The 21685-nt window shown below is 33.2% G+C and overlaps 2 protein-coding genes across 2 annotated transcripts in view; both read right to left on the reverse strand.

Annotated features, from left to right (window-relative positions):
* The window catches only part of LOC134693776 (neuronal acetylcholine receptor subunit alpha-6-like), a 31663-nt gene that overhangs the window by 8032 nt on the left and 1946 nt on the right, over positions 1 to 21685 (reverse strand). Inside the window, exon 3 of the mRNA XM_063554686.1 lies at positions 20015 to 20059. Coding sequence (XP_063410756.1) covers positions 20015 to 20059 — 45 coding nt within the window. The remainder of the gene's footprint in view (positions 1 to 20014; positions 20060 to 21685) is intronic.
* LOC134693488 (uncharacterized) lies at positions 2014 to 19618 on the reverse strand. Its single transcript, XM_063554322.1, has 6 exons — positions 19170 to 19618; positions 15816 to 15882; positions 13670 to 13736; positions 11672 to 11739; positions 7694 to 10665; positions 2014 to 7594 (listed from the first exon to the last, which is right to left on the reverse strand). Exons 5-6 carry the CDS (start codon positions 10660 to 10662, stop codon positions 2014 to 2016), a joined length of 8550 nt encoding a protein of 2849 aa, XP_063410392.1. The 5' UTR covers positions 10663 to 10665; positions 11672 to 11739; positions 13670 to 13736; positions 15816 to 15882; positions 19170 to 19618.

The following is a 21685-nucleotide window of genomic DNA, read 5'->3' on the forward strand; positions in this document are numbered from 1 at the left end:
TCCAATTTCTTTTTTTCTTCTCTGGCTTGTTTAACCATCCAACGTGTTTAACCAACATGTTTAACCAACATGTTTAACCAACGATTTTAACCAACCAACCAACCAACCAACCAACCAACTAACCAACCAACCAATCAATCAATCAATCAATCAATTAGTGCATGTTTACGTTTCATGTGTTTGATACGGGATCCAAGGTCTCATTTTTTCTTCGCTTGTGTTATTTGAGCCTATCCAACGTGTTTAACCAACCAATGTGTTTAACCAACAAACCAAATAATCAATCAATGTTTGTTTCCGTTTGAAGTGTTGAATACGGGATCCAATGTCTTTTTTTTTTCGTTTGTTCTGATTGAGTCTATCCAAAGTGTTTAATCGACATGTTTAACCAACGCGTTCAACCAACCAACCAACCAACCAATCAATCAATCAATCAACCAATCAATCAATCAATCAATCAATCAATCAATCAATCAATGCATGTTTACGTTTCATGTGTTTGATACGGGATCCAAGGTTCCTTTTTTCTTCGCTTGTGTTAATTGAGCCTATCCAACGTGTTTAACCAACCAACGTGTTTAACCAACAAACCAACCAATCACTCAATTAATGCAAGTTTCCGTTTCATGTGTTAAATACGGGATCCAAGATGTCTGGGTTTTTTTTTCGCTTGTTTTAATTGAACCTCTTTTACGTGTTTAACTAACCAACGTGTTTAACCAACATGTTTATCTAACGTGTTTAACCAATCAACCAGCCATATACCATAGCTTGCAGATTTCAATAGTATAGGACTGATGGTGTTTTAAATATATTGATATGTAACCTGAAGTGATTTCTTGAAAACCGCAAAACTGTTACTCTATTATTTCATACTTAAAAATATCTGCCAACAATAGTTTATTGTTATCAACTACGATGATATCTTACTGGAGGTAATCCTTATGTTGAACGAAAATGATTGTGACTAAATAATTGGACATAGACAGTAAATATATTTATTAAAGTGACACGAATTGTTTGCAATAAAAAAAAAGAATTCATACACAATATGCATACGTAATAAACAATCAATATCAAGCAAAACATCTGGCTTATGAGACATTATATATGAAATATTATTTACAAATTAAAACAATGTAACAATAAATATATAAATATGGTTTTAAAAAAAATGTCACACCACTAAGTGGAATAAATGAAGACTTCTTTCTGTATTAATATTAAAATCATCCAAATATGACATATTTAAACAATAGTTTGATTAGTCAAACATTCAAGTAATCTTGCACACCACTGAAGTCTTTTGGTTTGATCTGAAATAGAAAACAAATTAATTGAGATCGTTTTAGGTGGAGTTCGTGTTGATCAGCTTTTTCCCCCTGTTGTGTTTTGTGTACTTTTGTTTGCCATTTTATCTTTTTTCTTATTTGCCATGGAGTTGTCAGTTTATTTTGCACTTATCGGTTAAAATGGCTTTTTGATACGTGACATTATGTATAAATTTTACTTGGTGGGGGAGGGGTAAGGGTACAGGGAGGTGGAAGGATATTATTTCACCAATCTTTGGAATCTGAATAGTTTAAAGAGAAAAGTCTCCTCCTCCCCCCTCCCCCCCCCCCCAAACACACACACACACAGCACTGAAACTTAAATGGTCGTTTCCCTTTTATGTAGTTTTTGTAATAACATTCTGGCAACATGTGCGAGGGGGATAGGACCTTTATCGTGACTTCTGGATAGGGTGTTTTTAAGCTTAGAATTTCGGGATCGACAATTTCAGGATCCGGGAAATGTTTTTTTTCCAATTTCGGGTTGTCGGGATTTAAATTTATTAAAATTCGGGACCTTGGGATTTTGCGTTTTTGAGTCCAGGATTTCGGGATCGGGACCCCTCCTATCCCACCCGGCCCTTCATCTGCGTATGGTGCGTTTCGTTGTTGTTGCTTGCTTAACTCGCAGTGTCATTTACAGGTACCAATTATATTCATATACAGTATATATATCTGATACTTATCGGCTATCTTTAAGCATTATGGATACAGCATCGTGATAACTGTAGTAAGTTGGAATGCCTTTAACTTCTACTTTTGAGCAACCTTTGACATAGACATGATCAATCAATGTACCACCTTCTGTTGTGGCCTCTTCCACTAGCTGTTGAAATCCTTTTGAAGTCATATAGTCCAGTATGGATCTTTCTCCCTTTAATATGTCTTGATTAAAGTCACCTAAAACAATGATATTGTTTGAAAGTTCAGTCAATTTGCTTACAAACGAAATAAATGTTTTAAGAAATGTTCCAATTTGATACTTCTGAGTTCTATATATTGTTGCCACAAGGACATTCATGGTGGGAATTCTGAAAGTCATACATTCTAGATTTTCCACGGTAATGTTACAATTTTCATATTCAGAATCTGTTTTTACATATACTCCAACTCCTCCGTGGCCCATAGCTTGCAAATTCATAAACACAGAATTAGTCGGTGTGTAGGCTGCAGATCTTGGTTGGTGATAAAAATCATAGTTAGGAAGATAAACATGATCAGAGGAAGATTCAAGCCATGTTTCAGTCAGACAGACATAATCTGCATCTGTACAGTCTGAATTAGCCACTAAATCATTTTTATGAGCTCTTAGTCCTTGGATATTGTGATAAACAATAGTTACAAGTGTTTCTTCAGATGATGCTTCTACATTTTCAGTCAGATAATGTTTCATTGTTTTTATGCCTTTTATGATATCAGGATCACAGTATATTTTTTTACCAAGTGTTTTGTCATCAATTGGTAATATATGAAGCCCTTCTTTTGTAGTAACTCTACTCAATGCAACATATGCCTGGCCATAAGTGAAGCATTTATTCAAATCCACAACTGCTTGTGAAACTGTCAAACCCTGAACTTTATGAACAGTACATGCCCATGCTAACTGCAAAGGAAACTGTTTTCTCGTTCCATTTTTGAATGGTATGTCCTCTGTAGATGGTTCCAATCCAACGCATCTTTTCCCATTTATTGTTTTTTGAATCTTAGCGTTTTTTCCTACTCTCTCATTGTCAAAATTGATAAAAATAACATTCGGCAAAGACCCTTCTAAAAATTCTGCAATGCTGACAATAGTGCCCATTACCCCATTTACCAAGCCATCATTGACGGCTTCATTCTTTTTCAGCATTACGCGGGCTCCTTCAGCTAATAGAATTGAAGTTGGGAGACAAATATCAGTTTGTGAAAAATTTGCTGTTTTCTTTCTTAGTTTTCCTGTAGCTTTATTTTTTTCAAAATCTTGTGCTTCAATTAACTTAGGTTCACTGGACAGTTTAATAACCATTTCAGTATTGTGAATATTAATCTCATTATTAGTAGCATAAATGTGTAAAGCTTCATCTGTCCCACTACCTATACACTGCTTTAACATTTTTAAATCTGAGGATTCTAAAGGAGAATATTTGTCTTTTATCCTAAGTCTATTCAATAACTGAGCAAACAAACCATCTTCACGTTGTCTCATGACTTCATCTAATTCTACAATAGTGAAGAAATCGTTCCACAGATAGTTCAAAGGATTCGATGGATCATCTACATAAAGTTTATCAGTTTTTCGGCATTTTACTGGTGGTAACTGAAAAAAATCTCCAACAGCTATCACTGAAACCCCACCAAAAGGATCTTTTTCAGGTCTTTTCTTGATCTGACGCAACCGTTCATGAATGAAGAATAACAACCTCTTGTTGACCATTGAGACTTCGTCTATGATTAAAATTTGTAAATTTTCTAATTTTGACCTTAAAGTGTTCAGCTTATCTTCACCAAGCATCGCTTTGTCAACAGTAAGAGTTTTGAAAATAGAAAGAGCATGGTGAATCGTCAATCCATTTATATTGAAGGCTGCAGTGCCAGTTGGTGCAGTCAATAAAACTGTCAAATCGTCTGGACTAGGAGAGCAGCGAGCAAGAATTCTTGTGGTTTCATAATGTAAGCATTTAATCAGATGGCTTTTTCCTGTTCCAGCTCCGCCTGTTACAAAGACGTGAAAGGGAGGGGGATTTTTACCATTGGCTTTTAGGTTGCACCATTCTCTTACCTTATAGAAAATACGCCTTTGTTTCATGTTTAAACCTCTCAACAAGGGTATAACTTCCGACCTTAGTAAACAAGTTTTAATCCCATTTCCACTAACTATTTCTGGCTTGTTACTTTTATTTAAATCTGGTATTCCAAATTCAGGACTGTCGACTTCTATGACAGTTGAAGATTTGGCTGCTTCAGTGCATTCACGTCTTTCACTCTCTGTTTCTGGACATAGGTCTGCCCACGCATCTTCTTGGTAATCATTTTCTTCCAATTTTTTTTCTGCAGCTTCTAGCTCTTTGCCACTTTTCACAAAGTTGGACATGTTAGTATTAACTATTTGTTCGACTTTAACAAGAACCTCTTTCTGATTATACCTGACCATTCCTGATTTGTAAAACAATTCATATGTCAAAAATTGTGGCGGTTTCAACTGTTCCTCTAATCTGTAAGGTAAATATAACTGTAAAATACTTTGGTAGTACTGTTCAGGCGATGTTTCAATGGAAAATCGTGCATATTTGATAATAGCAGGCTGGGTTCTTGTCCGCTTTCTGATGTATCCCATATCATTTTTAAGTTTGAATGTGGTATCTTCATTTATTGTATTTGGGATCTGTGTTTCTGCTAAAACTGAAAACTCGGAGCAAAATGAAGCTAAACACATCTGATTAAATAATTCAAGTTCTGGTCGACTTTTATATCTATCAGTAATGCTTTTCATCCAAAGTTCGATATCATCACCGTCATCAATGTCATCATCATCATCGATTTCCTTTGAAGGTTTTTTTGTATTTGCGCTTTTAGATTTGATTAAAAGTTCTTTTAGAGGAATACTCATTTTACATGGATTTTCTCCAACTGGAATGAATTCAACTTTTCTTGAACATTCTTTCAAACTTAAGCCGATCACTCTAAAAACAGCTTCTTGGGCACTCAGCTCTCGAAAGTGAAAGTATGCAGTACCTACTTGTTTCATTGTTTGTTGTGCATTCAAATTTCCATCAGCGGCCTCATTTTTTGTTTGTTGTAGCAACAATCCAAGTTCACGTTCTGATTTACTGATGTAACTTATTATATAAACAACACAAGAATAAGCATCTAATATGTATTGTATGTCCATATTTGCATCCCATGCTTTCAGGAGATGCGGGTTGTACTGATTGATAAACATTTCATTTTTGTTTCTTTTTAACACCACAGTATTTCTATATGTAACTGACCTAAAGCATTCTTGAAAATCTTCCTGAGATACTCCTGCCCTTATGAATAACTCCGTAGTAGATAAATTTTCCTTTTCACAGTCTTTGATTACAGCCCATAGAGATTCTAATATCTTTTTAGCTTCTAATGAACTAATTCCCGATTTTGGTTTTTCAACATCATCATCGTCAACATCTTCATCAGTGTCATCAGCAACACTACATTCTTCTTCATCATCCTTAGGTGGGCGTGATATAAATGTTTTTTCAGAGGGTGGTCTTGGGAAATTAAAACGACACACAGTTCCCTTTTTTCTACAACTTTTTGAATGTGTTTTGCTATGTTGTTGTACAGTTGTGACAATGTCTTTTAGCTCTGAGTCCTCGGTTTCCAGCGGTAGTTTACATGTTATATATTTGTCAACAAACTCAGTTACAATATCATCTTCATCTTCATTAAATTTTGGGGCATCTTCTACCCAGAACAAACAGTGCGTGTGTGGAGAACCTCTCTGTTGAAATTCAACTCTATAAAAGTAGTCTATCACATGACCAATTGGTTGAGCATCTGACATTATAACATCTTTTAGAAATCTTTTAAATCTACGATCAAACATTCGTGCAGGTGTAACAGGATTACTACAAAGGACTTTGCACTTTTCATCCCAAGTAAGTTCGTCAAACTTACGAATATCTCCTTGTTGCTTCAATATTGTTTCTATGATTTCTTTCCATCTGAAGTCTGCAGAAGAAAACGAGGCAAAGAATGTGGGAATACCTAACTGGCGAATCATAGCAAAAATATTCTTTTGTTCAGCTTGCCAATAAGGAGGTGTTCCTCTTACAGGTTTCATAAACTTTATTGCCTCATCTTTTCGGAATAACCCATGTAATGTGTCTTTATCACAAAGCATTTTGCCTGTTACTTTCTTTCCATTTGAAAACACCGATCCTTTCCTTAAGGAAATTTGAACATTTGACATAACTCTATCTAGTTCAGACATATATTGACAAAAGAATATATAAGAAGTATCTCTTGCAAATCGGTTTTCTACACTCATTAATCTCAGATTGAAATATCTTAATAAAGATAACTTTTCTTCTCTCTCTTCATTCAATGTGTTTTTACCTGTAGGATAATGTACTGGAAACGTTTGAGCTTCAATACCCTTTGTTCTCAAAAGACTTACAGGGTTATTTTCCTCTGCAGGTGATAGATTGAATTCCTTATCAAACAATGCATCTAAAGCTTCCTGTGCAATATCAGCAGGTTGTAAACATGTGTCCAACTGAACGCCCTGTAAAGTATCATCTAAGTATGTATCCGCTTCATTTGTTTGTTCCTCTGTATTTGACCTATCTTGCAAATTATCATTTAGCGTTTCATTTGTTGTTGTTGAAGTGTCCATGCTCTCTTCTTCAGGGCAACAGTCGTTATTTTGTAAAGGAATAGGGTTCAACCATTTTTCATTGATTACTATATTTGAATACCACTCATTTCTTCCTTTTAAAAATAGCAATGCTTCTTCTAAATGTTTAGTATCAACAAATTGATATTCCTCATAACCCTTATACTGTAATTTCCTTTTGAGCTTAACTTTAACTAAACAATTATCATCTTCAGATCTAGGCAAAGTAGTAGTCACCTTAAACATATCTGATGGTACACAAACACATGGTCCATGAACTGCCTTTTGGCCACCTTTAGGTAGAGCAATTATCTTCATGAAAGGAATATTAAGAGAAATTAAATGTTGTTCTAGTTGATTTAATCTGCTTAGTTCATTAGGAACATCATCTAATGATAAGTTGTTAAAAAACGATTCAGCAGGCACTTTTCCTCTCTGGATCTTTCTGTGACATGTGTAACAAATCCAAAGGGATTGTCTACTAGTTCCTTGATACTTACATTCATCTTCGCATTCGTCTAAACATTTATGCAAATACTTATCAGAAATGCAAGTGTCTGCTACATCTTTTACAGAATCCTTTTGATACAAATCCTTCTTATATTCCATGACTTGATTTTGAAAACAAAGTCTAAAACAGCAAGCACAAATGTATTCAGGTCCTTCACATACATCTTTCTTAAATTTTTCAATAACTTTTGTCATGTCTTTTCCTTCTTCTTTAGAAAGAATTCTTTTAGACAAAGTCTGACATTTAACATTCTTTCGATGTTCATCATCAGTAGCATATTTATGAATGCTGGCCTGTTTCACCTTATTTTGATATTCATCATCAGTAGCATACTTGTGAATGCTTGCCTGTTTAATTCTATTTTGATGTTCATTGTCAGTAGCATATTTGTGGATGCTGGCATGTTTCAGTTTATTTTTGAATTCATCATTATTTTTATATTTTTCAATGCTTTCATTTTTTTTTCCTTCTCTGTGTTTTTCGTCTGCTATATACCTATCTTTTGAAGCTTTTTTAATATCTAATTTATATGTGTAATCATTCTGATACTTCTCCTTTCCTTGTCTTATTTTCTGAGCTTTGTACGACTTATCGTTCGAATACTTTTTCTTCAGTGCTGATAATTTCCTGTACCTTAATTGACAATCAGTGTGATACTTTTCTTTTTCTTTTTCGCATTTTGATAAGGTTTGTTGTTCAGTAACATCTTTACCTGAATGTATTTCTTTCTGTGACGATTTAACAGAAGAATTGTTTTCATCATTTAGACTACTAGCCCGTTGATCCAGTTTTGTGTGTTTCTTTGAAACAAATAAATCATTTTGCTCACATTTTCTCTTCATTGCAACTCTATTACTTTCAAGTGGTATGTCCATCTCTGGTAAAACTGATAATACAACCTCATAGTGTTGTAAGTCTCCATTGTGTTGAAGATAGATTGCACGTTCATTTATTTCACTGTTTGTAAAAATTTGAGACGATGAATACTTTATCCATACTCCATTATAAAACGTATAAATATCCGTTTTAAGAAGGTCTGCTGCAGCGATTATTTCCAATGCAGTTCCCCATGAATTGTTCTCTCTCATTTTACGACCACTTATATGTTCTTCCACTGAATCATATTGATTTTCTAATAGACTGGTCAATTGACATGAAATACTCAAGCTATGCTTTATTATGTCTTGTCTAACTTTTTTATGGAAATTTTGTCTTTGTGAAACAGCATAAGATATTGCTCTAAAGAGACAGTTTCCATCTGCTATGATGGGCTTTGTTTCCAAGGGAATGCCAATATTACACGATTCTGTACTGCACGTGTTCTTATTCACTTCTTTTGAAGATATATTAAATATTGTACAGAGTTTCCTTTTAGAATTAAAATCTAATGGCTTGAAAGCAAAATTAGATCTACAATCAGACATCATTTCTATATCAGAAACTTCATTTTCTTTAATAAATGTACATGGAGACCCTACCTTTGAAAAATCTACTGATTCCATGTCATCTGATATGTCCATTAACCTGTCGGATTCAATGTCATCTGATACATTGTGTGATATGTTCATTAATCTGTCTGATTTAATGTCATTTGAAAAATCAGATACACGACTCTTGGTTTTTTTCAACAATCCTCCCTTTAAATTGTCGATTGTTTCTTCATTAGTCTCATTTTCTTCAATACTATGCTTAGTTTCTAAATAACCTAGTATTGGTACACTATCTTGTATTTCAATATGTTGCACATTATCTTGCAATGTCATATCTACATTACTGTCAACTGTGTCTTGTATTGCAACAGTAATTCCTGTTACATCAAAAGGTACAGATTGGTCATCCTGGACAAAATTACAAAAGTGTTGATAAACAGCTTGAATGTCAGGAAGTTCAAATACAATACTAGAACCATAATTATCTACTAGACCAAAACGATTTCTTGCATGAGAATCAAACATATATATTTTGTTATTCTGCTTTATTACTAATGATGTTGTTGCTCTTACAGTAACAAAGCATCCATCTGAGTCTACTAATGCATATTGCAGGGCTTGGTCTAAAGGTAAGACGCCATCAAAATCTGGGTCAACGTCATGTACAAATGCACAAATGGAACGTTTCTTGTGACAATGAATAATACGATTTCTTAGATCTACAAATTCTGGAAGGTCTTCCACACAGAGATAATTATTAGTACCGTGCACAGATGTATAAATGTCGTTACCTTCAATTAGTATATTGTCAAGATAAAACTTGTTCCATGCAAAAACTGGTTTCAATTTACTGTGCACTATAGCGGATAAACAATTACTAACACATTGTTTCCCAGCGTTTTCACCAAACCTGGTATTTCCTTGATGGAAACTACCCTGAATGACTCGATTATTTTGTTCTCGTGTTACTTGTGATCTTGATAAATCATATAAAACTACCGGATTTTCAAACCTGATATTTACATGCATACCTGTTTTCTGTTCACCTTTCAATAAATTGGAATCTACAGATTTGTCTGCTTTGTTATCAATGTCATTTTTATTATTTCTACCCAGACATGCTTGCTTGTTTTCTAACTGATTGTGGATTGAATCTGAATAACGTTTTAGTTTACTAAATTCTGAATTGTTCAAATTAGTCTTAACTAAATGTATGTTGCAGTCAACAGAAGGAGCAGTCAATTCATTAACAGTTTGATACTGTTCAGTAGTATTGGCAACAGTATGCCCAGTTAAATCAGTAACAGTGTCATTGCAATCAGAGTTAAAAGTCAATTCATTATCAGTGTGATTTCTTTTATTGACAACAGAGTTAGCAGTCAATTCATTAACAGTGTGATTTCTTTTATTGACAACAGAGTTAGCAGTCAATTCATTAACAGTGTGATTTCTTTTATTGACAACAGAGTTAACAGTCAATTCATTAACAGTGTGATTTCTTTTATTGACAACAGAGTTAACAGTCAATTCATTAACAGTGTGATTTCTTTTATTGACAACAGAGTTAACAGTCAATTCATTAACAGTGTGATTTCTTTTATTGACAACAGAGTTAACAGTCAATTCATTATCACTGTGATTTCTTTTATTGACAACAGAGTTAACAGTCAATTCATTAACAGTGTGATTTCTTTTATTGACAACAGAGTTAACAGTCAATTCATTATCAGTGTGATTTCTTTCAGTATTATTGACAACAGAGTTAACAGTCAATTCATTAACAGTGTGATTTCTTATATTGACAACAGAGTTAACAGTCAAATCATTAACAGTGTCATTTCTTTCAATTTTATTGACAGCAAATTCATGAACAGTGTTTTCTCCTTCAGGATAACCATTCTCAGTGCTTTCTCCTTCAATTTTATCAATATCAGTAGACTGTTGCAAAGCCTCCTCTGCCAACCTTCTTTCTCTCATTCTTAGTTTTTGTTCTTTGGCTTTGGAGGCTTTGCTCTTTTTTGATTTACGTGCCATCACCTGAAATGAAAAAAAAATGTATAAAATATTGTTATGACAAAATCCAGTTTTGTAAAAGATTTACTATTATCAGTACCAAACTTATGTCATGTCCAACTTTGTTTTTAAAGCTTGAAATGCCAAACAAACAAAAATATAAATAAAATTTTTAATCAAATCAATAGTACACTGATTGATTAACCTGTTTGTTTCAAGGATGTAACATTAAAAACATTTTTGTTTACACTTTGTGAAACTGTTCATTTGAACAAAAGTTTTTATTGTATTTGAGAAGCTGATGAAACGTTTAATATATATATATATATTCAAATTAAGAACTCCACAATGAACACAAAATAATATACATCTAAATGCATATTGAAGAAGTTTCAAGCATTAAATAAATCTATAGAAAAAATGCATAAACATACATGTATCCATATTCATAAAAAAAAATATAACTGCTTGAAACCATTGACAGGTAAAGAATGCTATGCTAACTTAAAATAAACATTGTATTGCATTTATCAAATATTTTAAATTTGAGTTATCTTTCTTTTATCATATAAATTGCACATTTATATACCATGCTTAACTTATTTAATATATGATTAAATGGTTTTCTTGACAAGTCTGGTTATTTAAATACACATCATTTTGTGAACTATCACCCCTTTTTTTTGGTGAAGTTTGTGTTGTTTATTCTTTAGTTTTCTATGTTGTGTCAAGTGTACTATTGTTTGTCTGTTTGTTCTTTTCATTTTTTGCCATGGCATTGTCATGAGTTTGACTGTCCCTCTTTTGATTGATGAGTATAACAATATTATTAATAAATTGCATGAATGGCCTGGATAGAATGAAAAGAATGTTCACTTCTCTGCACTAAAGGGTTGGCAAAGTATTATATAGGCAGGATAACCCAAGTGGACAAACTTTTATAGGGTATGCAATACTCCCAGAAATGGGATATATTGAGCAATATCAATTGTTAAGCTTTTTTATAAGTATGCTGAAAAAAAATACTTACTCTATTGGTAAAGTATAGAAATCAGCTATGGATGTAAACCAACTAGACTAAAATTCCAATATAAAATGCTGAAAAAAAAAGTGATAATAAAAGCTTTACTATAGTATTCATGAACGAAGATATCACATATTGTTGATGTAAACAGTATTCAAACTACCTCTTTGACTCTTTAACATGTTTAAACATTCAATGTACATGATTAAAATAAATGTTGAAAACAATGTGAAAAGAAAACAAGAATGTGTCCATAGTACACGGATGCCCCACTCGCACTATCATTTTCTATGTTCAGTGGACCTTGAAATTGGGGTCAAACTTATAATTTGGAATTATAATAACAAAGATCATATAATAGGGAACATGTGTACTAAGTTTCAAGTTGATGTAACTTTAACTTTATCAAAAACTACCTTGACCAAAAACTTTAACCTGAACTTTGCACGATCATTTTCTATGTTCAGTGGACCATGAAATTGGGGTCAAAACTATAATTTGGCATTAAAATTAGAAAGATCATATCATGGGGAACATGTGTACTAAGTTTCAAGTTGATTGGACTTCAACTTCTTCAAAAACTACCTTGACCAAAAACTTTAACCTGAAGCGAACGGACCCACAGACGGACGAATGAACGAACGGAGGCACAGACCAGAAAACATAATGCTCCTCTACTATCGTAGGTGGGGTATAAAATATTATAAAAGCATTGCATACATGTTCTGCTGAAATAGCTGAATAATTGTAAAATCAAGAATGAACGTCATTTTATGCTTGTAACCGACAAGCTATAAGACTACCGAAAGTCACAAGAAAGAGGTACAAATTATCAACCAAACGCAAAATTAACTATTGATACAGAGAAATATCTGACCTTTATATCAATTTTAAACTCTAATGTAAATACTGATATCAAAATGGCAGTACTGTAATATGATTGATTGTTGCTTACTGGTTACCTAACGTCCAGTGGCAAATATTTCATGCATGTTCATGACGATAAAAACTATAACAAGTAAAGTCATGATACATGTGTAGTATGAAAATACTCAGTCAAAGTCATGTTTTTTAAACCATGACAGAATGTGTTTATTTTTAACCTAGTTCATTTATATGTTTTGGATTCAAATATGACGTCAATTTTCACAGAACTAGTACACATTTTTATTTAGGGGCCAGCTGATTTTCTTGCTGTGTTGAAGACCCATTGGTGGCCATCGGCTGTTATCTGCTCTTTGGTCAGGTTCTTTGCTCTTTGACATATTCCCTATTTACAATAAACTCTCTCTAGAAGGCCAAGTAAGGTATGAAGTGAAGTTAAAGAACCCTTGATTGTGATTGATTGAATGTTGTTCTGTTATACCGTTGTCCCAGGTTAGGGGAAGGTTGAGTGCTCGCAAACATGTTGAAAAAACTCCGCCACATTTTGTTTTATGGGCCAGTTCCAAGCCTGTAGTTGCTGTTTCATGTCTATCATATTTATTTTTTGGTAATTGTTTTCTTATAAATTATGCCCTTAGTTTTCTCAATTCAATTGTTTCATATTTCTCATGTTGAGGGCCTTTTATAGCCAACCATAGGCATACAGAATGTGTTTTTCTCATTTTTGAAGGCCGTACAGTTTGGTTATAATTGCTTACATCTACTTCATTTGAACTTTGTGACCTAGCGAATTCAGACTATTTACCACATGATCAACTTGACAGTATCATATGCATGATATGTTGAGCAGGATCTGCTTACTCTTTTGGAGCACCTGAGATTACTCTTTTGGAGCACCTGAGATCACCCTAAATTTTTGTTGGGGTTCGTGTTGCTTAGTCTTGATTTTTCTATGTTGTGTCTAATTATTTGTCTGTCCTTTTTTTTTAAATTCAAGCGTCACTGATGAGTTTTTTGTAGACGAAACACGGGTCTGGCGTATATACTAAATTCAATCCCGGAATCTTAATGAGTTTATTTATGTATTATATGTAGGTGACCTCTCTTGATTATACTTACTGCTTTGACAATGTCTGATCAAACAACAGCTTTATAAAAATGTCTTCTACAGTATTTCTTCAAAAATCTGCAAAAGAAAAATACACTAAAAATTATATCACCATTTAACAATCTTTCTAAATACATATGCAACATTTATCATTTATAGTAAAAACAAATCTTCCACTATTGATGATAAAAGACTGAAAAAATAATAATCAAAAAGTTAAAAACAAAAAAAGCCTTTTGTATTTGATATTTTTGTCCAATATTCATGATTTTTTTTTATTAGTTGGTATTGGCCTTGAATATTCTCAGATCTGTACTTGGTGCCTTTTTGATTTTGGGATGTATAACATGTATAAGTATCCCTCCATATCAACTCTGTGTTTTTGTTCATGTAATTCTATTTGTATCTATCTATCAAGTTAAGCCTTTTTTAACTGACATTCATGATATTTCTTCTTATGTTGTTCTGTTATACCGTTGTCCCAGGTTAGGGGAAGGTTGAGTGCTCGCAAACATGTTGAAAAAACTCCGCCACATTTTGTTTTATGGGCCACTTCCAAGCCTGTAGTTGCTGTTTCATGTCTATCATATTTATTTTTTGGTAATTGTTTTCTTATAAATTATGCCCTTAGTTTTCTCAATTCAATTGTTTCATATTTCTCATGTTGAGGGCCTTTTATAGCCAACCATAGGCATACAGAATGTGTTTTTCTCATTTTTGAAGGCCGTACAGTTTGGTTATAATTGCTTACATCTACTTCATTTGAACTTTGTGACCTAGCGAATTCAGACTATTTACCACATGATCAACTTGACAGTATCATATGCATGATATGTTGAGCAGGATCTGCTTACTCTTTTGGAGCACCTGAGATCACCCTCATTTTTTGTTGGGGTTCGTGTTGCTTAGTCTTTATTTTTCTATGTTGTGTCTAATTATTTGTCTGTCCTTTTTTTTTAAATTCAAGCGTCACTGATGAGTTTTTTGTAGACGAAACACGCGTCTGGCGTATATACTAAATTCAATCCCGGAATCTTAATGAGTTTATTTATGTATATGTAGGTGACCTCTCTTGATTATACTTACTGCTTTGACAATGTCTGATTAAACAACAGCTTTATAAAAATGTCTTCTACAGTATTTCTTCAAAAATCTGCAAAAAAAAATACACTAAAAATTATATCACCATTTAACAATCTTTCTAAATACATATGCAACATTTATCATTTATAGTAAAAACAAATCTTCCACTATTGATGATAAAAGACTGAAAAAATAATAATCAAAAAGTTAAAAACAAAAAAAGCCTTTTGTATTTGATATTTTTGTCCAATATACATGATTTTTTTTTATTAGTTGGTATTGGCCTTGAATATTCTCAGATCTGTACTTGGTGCCTTTTTGATTTTGGGATGTATAACATGTATAAGTATCCCTCCATATCAACTCTGTTTTTGTTCATGTAATTCTATTTGTATCTATCTATCAAGTTAAGCCTTTTTTAACTGATATTCATGATATTTCTTCTTATGTTGTTCTGTTATACCGTTGTCCCAGGTTAGGGGAAGATTGAGTGCTCGCAAACATGTTGAAAAAACTCCGCCACATTTTGTTTTATGGGCCAGTTCCAAGCCTGTAGTTGCTGTTTCATGTCTATCATATTTATTTTTTGGTAATTGTTTTCTTATAAATTATGCCCTTAGTTTTCTCAATTCAATTGTTTCATATTTCTCATGTTGAGGGCCTTTTATAGCCAACCATAGGCATACAGAATGTGTTTTTCTCATTTTTGAAGGCCGTACAGTTTGGTTATAATTGCTTACATCTACTTCATTTGAACTTTGTGACCTAGCGAATTCAGACTATTTTCCACATGATCAACTTGACAGTATCATATGCATGATATGTTGAGCAGGATCTGCTTACTCTTTTGGAGCACCTGAGATCACCCTCATTTTTTGTTGGGGTTCGTGTTGCTTAGTCTTTATTTTTCTATGTTGTGTCTAATTATTTGTCTGTCCTTTTTTTTAAATTCAAGCGTCACTGATGAGTTTTTTGCAGACGAAACACGCGTCTGGCGTATATACTAAATTCAATCCCGGAATCTTAATGAGTTTATTTATGTATATGTAGGTGACCTCTCTTGATTATACTTACTGCTTTGACAATGTCTGATCAAACAACAGCTTTATAAAAATGTCTTCTACAGTATTTCTTCAAAAATCTGCAAAAGAAAAATACACTAAAAATTATATCACCATTTAACAATCTTTCTAAATACATATGCAACATTTATCATTTATAGTAAAAAAAAAAGTCTTCCACAATTGATGATAAAAGACTGAAAAAAACATAATAATGAAAAAGTTTTAAAAAAAAAATCTTTTATATTTGATATAATCATGATTACATTGTATAGTCCAAGTAACACGAGTTTTTTTATTAGTTGGTATTGGCCTTGAATACTCTCAGATCTGTACTTAGTGCCTTTTTGATTTTGGGATGTATAAGTACCCCTCCATGACCACTCCGTTAAGTTAAGCCTTTTTTAACTGATTTTTATAGTTTCTTCTTATGTCATGTTGCCGTGTTTGTGTACACAACTATGAAGTGTTCCCTCCAATGATAAGAGCACGTACATTTTTTGGAGACGTCTCAGGTGTTTTCCTATGGTAATAATAGCAACATGCAGTATACATGTAACTTACTAATTAACCATCATTCATGATATAAGTTTTTATAAACAACTTTAAATTTCTGAAATTTGGCTACTACAGACGAGAATTTTTCTCTTATTATAATCTTTAAGTAAGCTTGCATTATTTCTGTTAATGAACATGTTGCAATTGAAATTACAAAATCGCAAGGCACAAAATCCATGATATCAATTAAAATCATACAGGTTACTACCACTAACTCTTTGCTGAAATATATACTTTCTTTAACTTTTTTTTTATAGTGAACAAATGGCCCACTCCTTTGACAACATGGGCCATCAACTCTAAAAATGGCCCATTGATTTTATTATTTGGTGGCCCTGGGCCCATAGAGAACAAATCTTTCCAGATCACTGGTTGTAGGAAGTACATATAAATGTGTAATACATGTACATACCGAGAGACAAGGGTAAACTTAATGGCCCCTCCGCTATGTCGGGGGCATAATAATTAAGCATGTACACCTTCTAACCATTTAATACACCAAATATAGTTGACCTATTGATAATAGTTTGTAAGACACAGACTTATCCATAAAAACTAAAAATTGACCTTTAAACCATGAAAATGAGGTCAAAATCATATGAACCATGCCAGACAGACATGTACAACTGACAATCATTCTTTGGATTAAATATACATGTAGTTGATCATATGACCTATTTCTTATAATATCTGAGAAAAAAACTCTGCCATAAGAACTCAGGGGCGGATGCAGGAATTTTCGAAAGGGGGGGGGGGTGCTAACCCAGGGCAAAGGGGGGGTGCAAAACATATGTCCCGATACAAATGCATTGATCGGCAAAAATAAAGGGGGGGTGCGCACCCCCGGAACCCCCCCTCTGGAACTTAACATTGAACAGTGAATCATGAAAATGAGGTCAAGGTCAGATGATACATGTACATGCCAAACAGACATATACACCTTACAATCCTTCCATACAACACATATAGTGTAGTTGACCTATTGCTTATATTTTGAAAAAGCCAGACCAAAACACAAAAACTGAGCAATGATCTGTTAAATTGAGGTCGAGGTCAAATAAAACCTGCAAGACTGACATAGGTATACCATGTATATGTCATGGTGATAAAATATTTCCATAAACCAAATATAGTTGACCTATTGCATATAGTTTAAGAAAAAAAGACCAAAACTCAAAAACTTCATATTGACTTAGTACTGCACCATAAAAATGAGGTCAAGGTCAAATGACACCTGCCAGTTAAACATGTAAACCTCACAATCATTCCATACATCAAATTTAGTGAACTATTGCTTAGAGTATCTGATATATGAACTTGTCTTGGAAAACTTAACCCAGTGTTTTCCCTAGGCTATTCATGCATTGCGGTACCGCTACGCATAGAATTTTGGCCGCTATGCATTCATCATACCCGCTATGTGTGAAATTTGTATTATCTTCTAATATACAGTGACAATTGACAATTGACAAAACTCTACAGGTGTTTCAAAATCACCGGACTGATAATTGATCATAATTAGATGCAATGCTCTGATTTTACAACCATGTTGATTAGAGATAACAACATTCAAGATCCTCGTATTTTTTTAAGCCTCCGTAACTTTGTCAGACTTGTGAGACGGCCTTTTTGGTGCCTTTCATGGTCTCGCACTTACTGACAGTAAAGCCATGTATATTAATTAAACGATGTTTGTGACCAAAATTATGTGTACACTTTTGAAATGAAAACAAAACTGGTTCCACTTCCTCATAAAATTAACGGTAACCAGTCACTGAAGTTGTCCTAATAATCAATCGTCTAAAATAAACACGAAGACAAGCGGGCAGTTACGAATTAATATCTTCTGACGCAAAAATGTTCAATGTTTTTTTATTTTCTGTTATAATTATATTTTATTCAGTCTATGAAACATAAATCAATCAATAATTACCAAAATTTGACATTTTCAATACACGTGGTACTGACTGTTTTCATGCTTTTTTTTTTTTTTTAATAATCACTTATTAGGGAGAACTTCAAACCTGGTTTACGAAATTTTTGCAAGGAAGAGAGTATCAGTTTATTAATATTGATGGCGTTGAGTGACATTCTGCGTTAACTTACGGTAAGTAACAATTAAAAAAGTGCACACAGATATGCACTAGACCAGTCAAGACTATTGGCAGTGTACGTTAACTAGTCCCAGCTTATTTAAACTAGACACTGGCTTCGGGCTACAACTCAATGTCTCAGACTGACATCACGGGTGGCTGATACAGCAGGCTTGCCATTGATTGTATTACATACAATTTATCTGTATTTACTACTAAGTATATAATAAACTGTGATATTCATACTAATGGAAATAATATTCCAGAATACTTTTTCCTTTTGGAACTTATATAATGAAGGAACTTCTATCCTGTGACAAAAATGCGTGCAATATTTAGGGATACCCGTACGGTGACTGGTGAGCCCGGACGTTATTATTTACCATTGGCATTGTATTGTCCTTAATATTTTTGGGACCTTCTTGTGTTTTTCAGGGATGACATTTCAATCACGAGTGCTCGAAGTGGTAGGAGGTAGTCCAAATAAGTATGATGTCTGGCAAGGCTATTTTCTTTCGTCCCAGAAAAAATTAAAAAAAATAGCCTTGCCAGACGTCATGATTGTTTGGACTAGGTCCAGGATGAACAGATGGAAATTATTAGGTCACTTGTTCAAGCTTCGTCACGTATGATTGATAGCGCGAAGATTAATTATATAGAGATGAAAGTGTACTGTAGATAATCATTTTCAGGTCTCGTGAATCTTACCAAGTTACCTTTTTTAAATATTATTTCTTCTTCCTCGTGTTACGCTATAAACATCATAGTTAGCTAAGCGCTTTAATCATACATCATATATTAGGACAAGTCGTCCTAATATTAGGACAAGTCGCCCAGATGTTAGAAAAAACAACTCGTCCTCTATAGTTATTTTTTGTTTGTTTTTGTTTTTGTTTGCGTGAGCCCTCTATCTAGACATCTTTGATATTGAGTGTACATTAAATTATCAGAGATCTATTAGCCTATATGTCCAATGTATTTTTGTTTTACAATTAACTTTATGACTAGACCTGTGACAGAGCTCAACGTAGAGGCCATAGACTATATATAGATGCAGGACATTTCATTATAGACAAACAGATGTGACACTATGTGACAGAAAGAAAACAAAGAAAATTAGTCAATAAAGGGCATACGATACAGGTACAGGGGAGGTAATGATGTTGCTAACGTAAACTGAATAACATATTATTTAAACTAAACTGTTATTTTCGCGACGTCAAACTGTGACACATCTGCAATTCGGGAATTGGTGCCTTTTTCGACTGATTTTATCATTCAAACTGATTTAATTTTAAATGATTTGCTGGACCCCCTCTTTTTCAAAATGACATTCGGTTTGAATACGGTTTATTTATGACAGTATAATTAAAAGAAAATGGAAGGAAAGACCTATCAATTATTCAAGAAGAATTGAACTTTAATTATATCTGTCTTTTTTGACGATGTTTTCAACATCTCAAATGTTGAATACTAAAATCCTATATCAATACATCCACCATTAAAAAGAAAATAGAATGAACTCAATTAAAATGTATTGAAAATAAAATGTTTTACTGACCACGGTAAACCATCCTGTTGTCTCCAATATCTGTTCCTTTATATCCTTAAAAAGATAAGATAAATATAAAAACGAAAATGTGGTATGATTGGCAAAAGGGACAGCTATCCACGAAAGACCAAAATGACACAGACATTAACAACTATAGGTCACCGTACGGCCTTCAACAATGAGCTTAAGTCTGTTCTATTGATGAATGAACTTTCTCAAATATCTATACTATTAAACGAGAAGACCTCATTTTTGGTGTCGCTTCTCTTCTTTCCACAATTAATTGATCAACACGCCTCTGTGTCCTATATGTACAGTGCATAGTGCCATTTGTCATCCATTCATATGATTATTAAGATTGAGTTATTTTTGGAGAAAAACGAGAAAAAAGGCATCCAGATATTGTCCCGTCATTGGACGAAATTTTAAGTCAGATTAGACTTCCGGTTTGCGTTTTTCTGTATACTTTGAACATACATATACAAAGAATAAAGTGTATTTTCAGATTTCTATCTGCTATCATTTTCAAGTTTACTATCCACGGCAGTCACAGAGTTTATTAAATAGAGAGGGTCTGTATACTATATCAATGACCACAGTATGGATCGATTAGTAAACTTAGAATTGAAAGTAAAAGACCACAGTATGGATCGAGTAGTAAACTTAGAATTGAAAGTAAATACACTATATTTATATAGTAATGAATGTTCATAATATACAGATAAGCGCTAAAAATATTCATGTGAACTTTTGATACTTTTTCTGAATTTCTCCAGTCATTAAATCTTTTACAAAATTCATTGATTACAAAAAAAAAGAAAATGTGGTATGATTGCCATGTTGAGACAACTCTCCACAAGAGACCAATATGACACAGATATTAACAAATATAGGTTACCGTACGACCTTCAACAACAAGCAAAGCCAATACCGCATACTCAGCTTTAAAAGGCCCCGAACTGACAATGTAAAACAATTGAAACCAGAAAACTAGCGGCCTTATTTATTACAAAAAAATGAACGAAAAACAAATATGTATCACATAAACAAACAACAACCACTGAATTACAGGCGCCTTACTTGAATGTTCATAACATACTTAATGTATGTTCATATTGAAATTGATAGAAAACCAAAAAATGGGAATATTGGAAATAAAGGAGGAGAGATAAAAAAAAAAGCATTTTCCTGTCCCTAATAACATATGACTTATGATACTTTTGCTGAAATTCTCCAGTCATTCAATATTTTACAAAATTCTTCCAACAACACTTTACATACTTTAAACTACGCTCTGAATGCCCGCGATTTCGCGGGTGTGTTCTAGTAAATAATAGTATCTAAACAGAAAAAAAACTAGGATTGTTTGTCGATTCATTCTTCATATATTTTGAAATTTTCGATTTGGAAGGCATATTTTATATAGATTTGATATTTGTTTGACGTTTATTCTGCACATATAATTTTTTTTCTATTTGAAAGGCACATTTTATATAAATTTTAAAGGATACATCTTCATATTTGTGACTGCAATATGATCCTGTATGAGAATGATTTGTTTTTGGATCGAAGCAGTGAATCAAATGATTAACCTTTGTTTCACTGTCAATGTTGACATTGTTTTCTTTTAATAGCAGAAAACACACCAATCATGCATAATACATCTCTAGCTAAGGGGTT

This window comes from Mytilus trossulus, chromosome 12, assembly GCF_036588685.1.
Source record: "Mytilus trossulus isolate FHL-02 chromosome 12, PNRI_Mtr1.1.1.hap1, whole genome shotgun sequence".
NCBI classification, from domain to species: domain Eukaryota; kingdom Metazoa; phylum Mollusca; class Bivalvia; order Mytilida; family Mytilidae; genus Mytilus; species Mytilus trossulus.

Bases quoted from the DNA above. Each gene is read 5' to 3' on its own strand.
- LOC134693488 (XM_063554322.1), bottom strand. From the start codon at position 10,662: ATGGCACGTAAATCAAAAAAGAGCAAAGCCTCCAAAGCCAAAGAACAA. The intron at 7,595-7,693 runs GTATATAGCAGA...GAAACATGCCAG, and splicing joins AAAAAAGCTTCAAAAGATAG to CATCCACAAATATGCTACTG.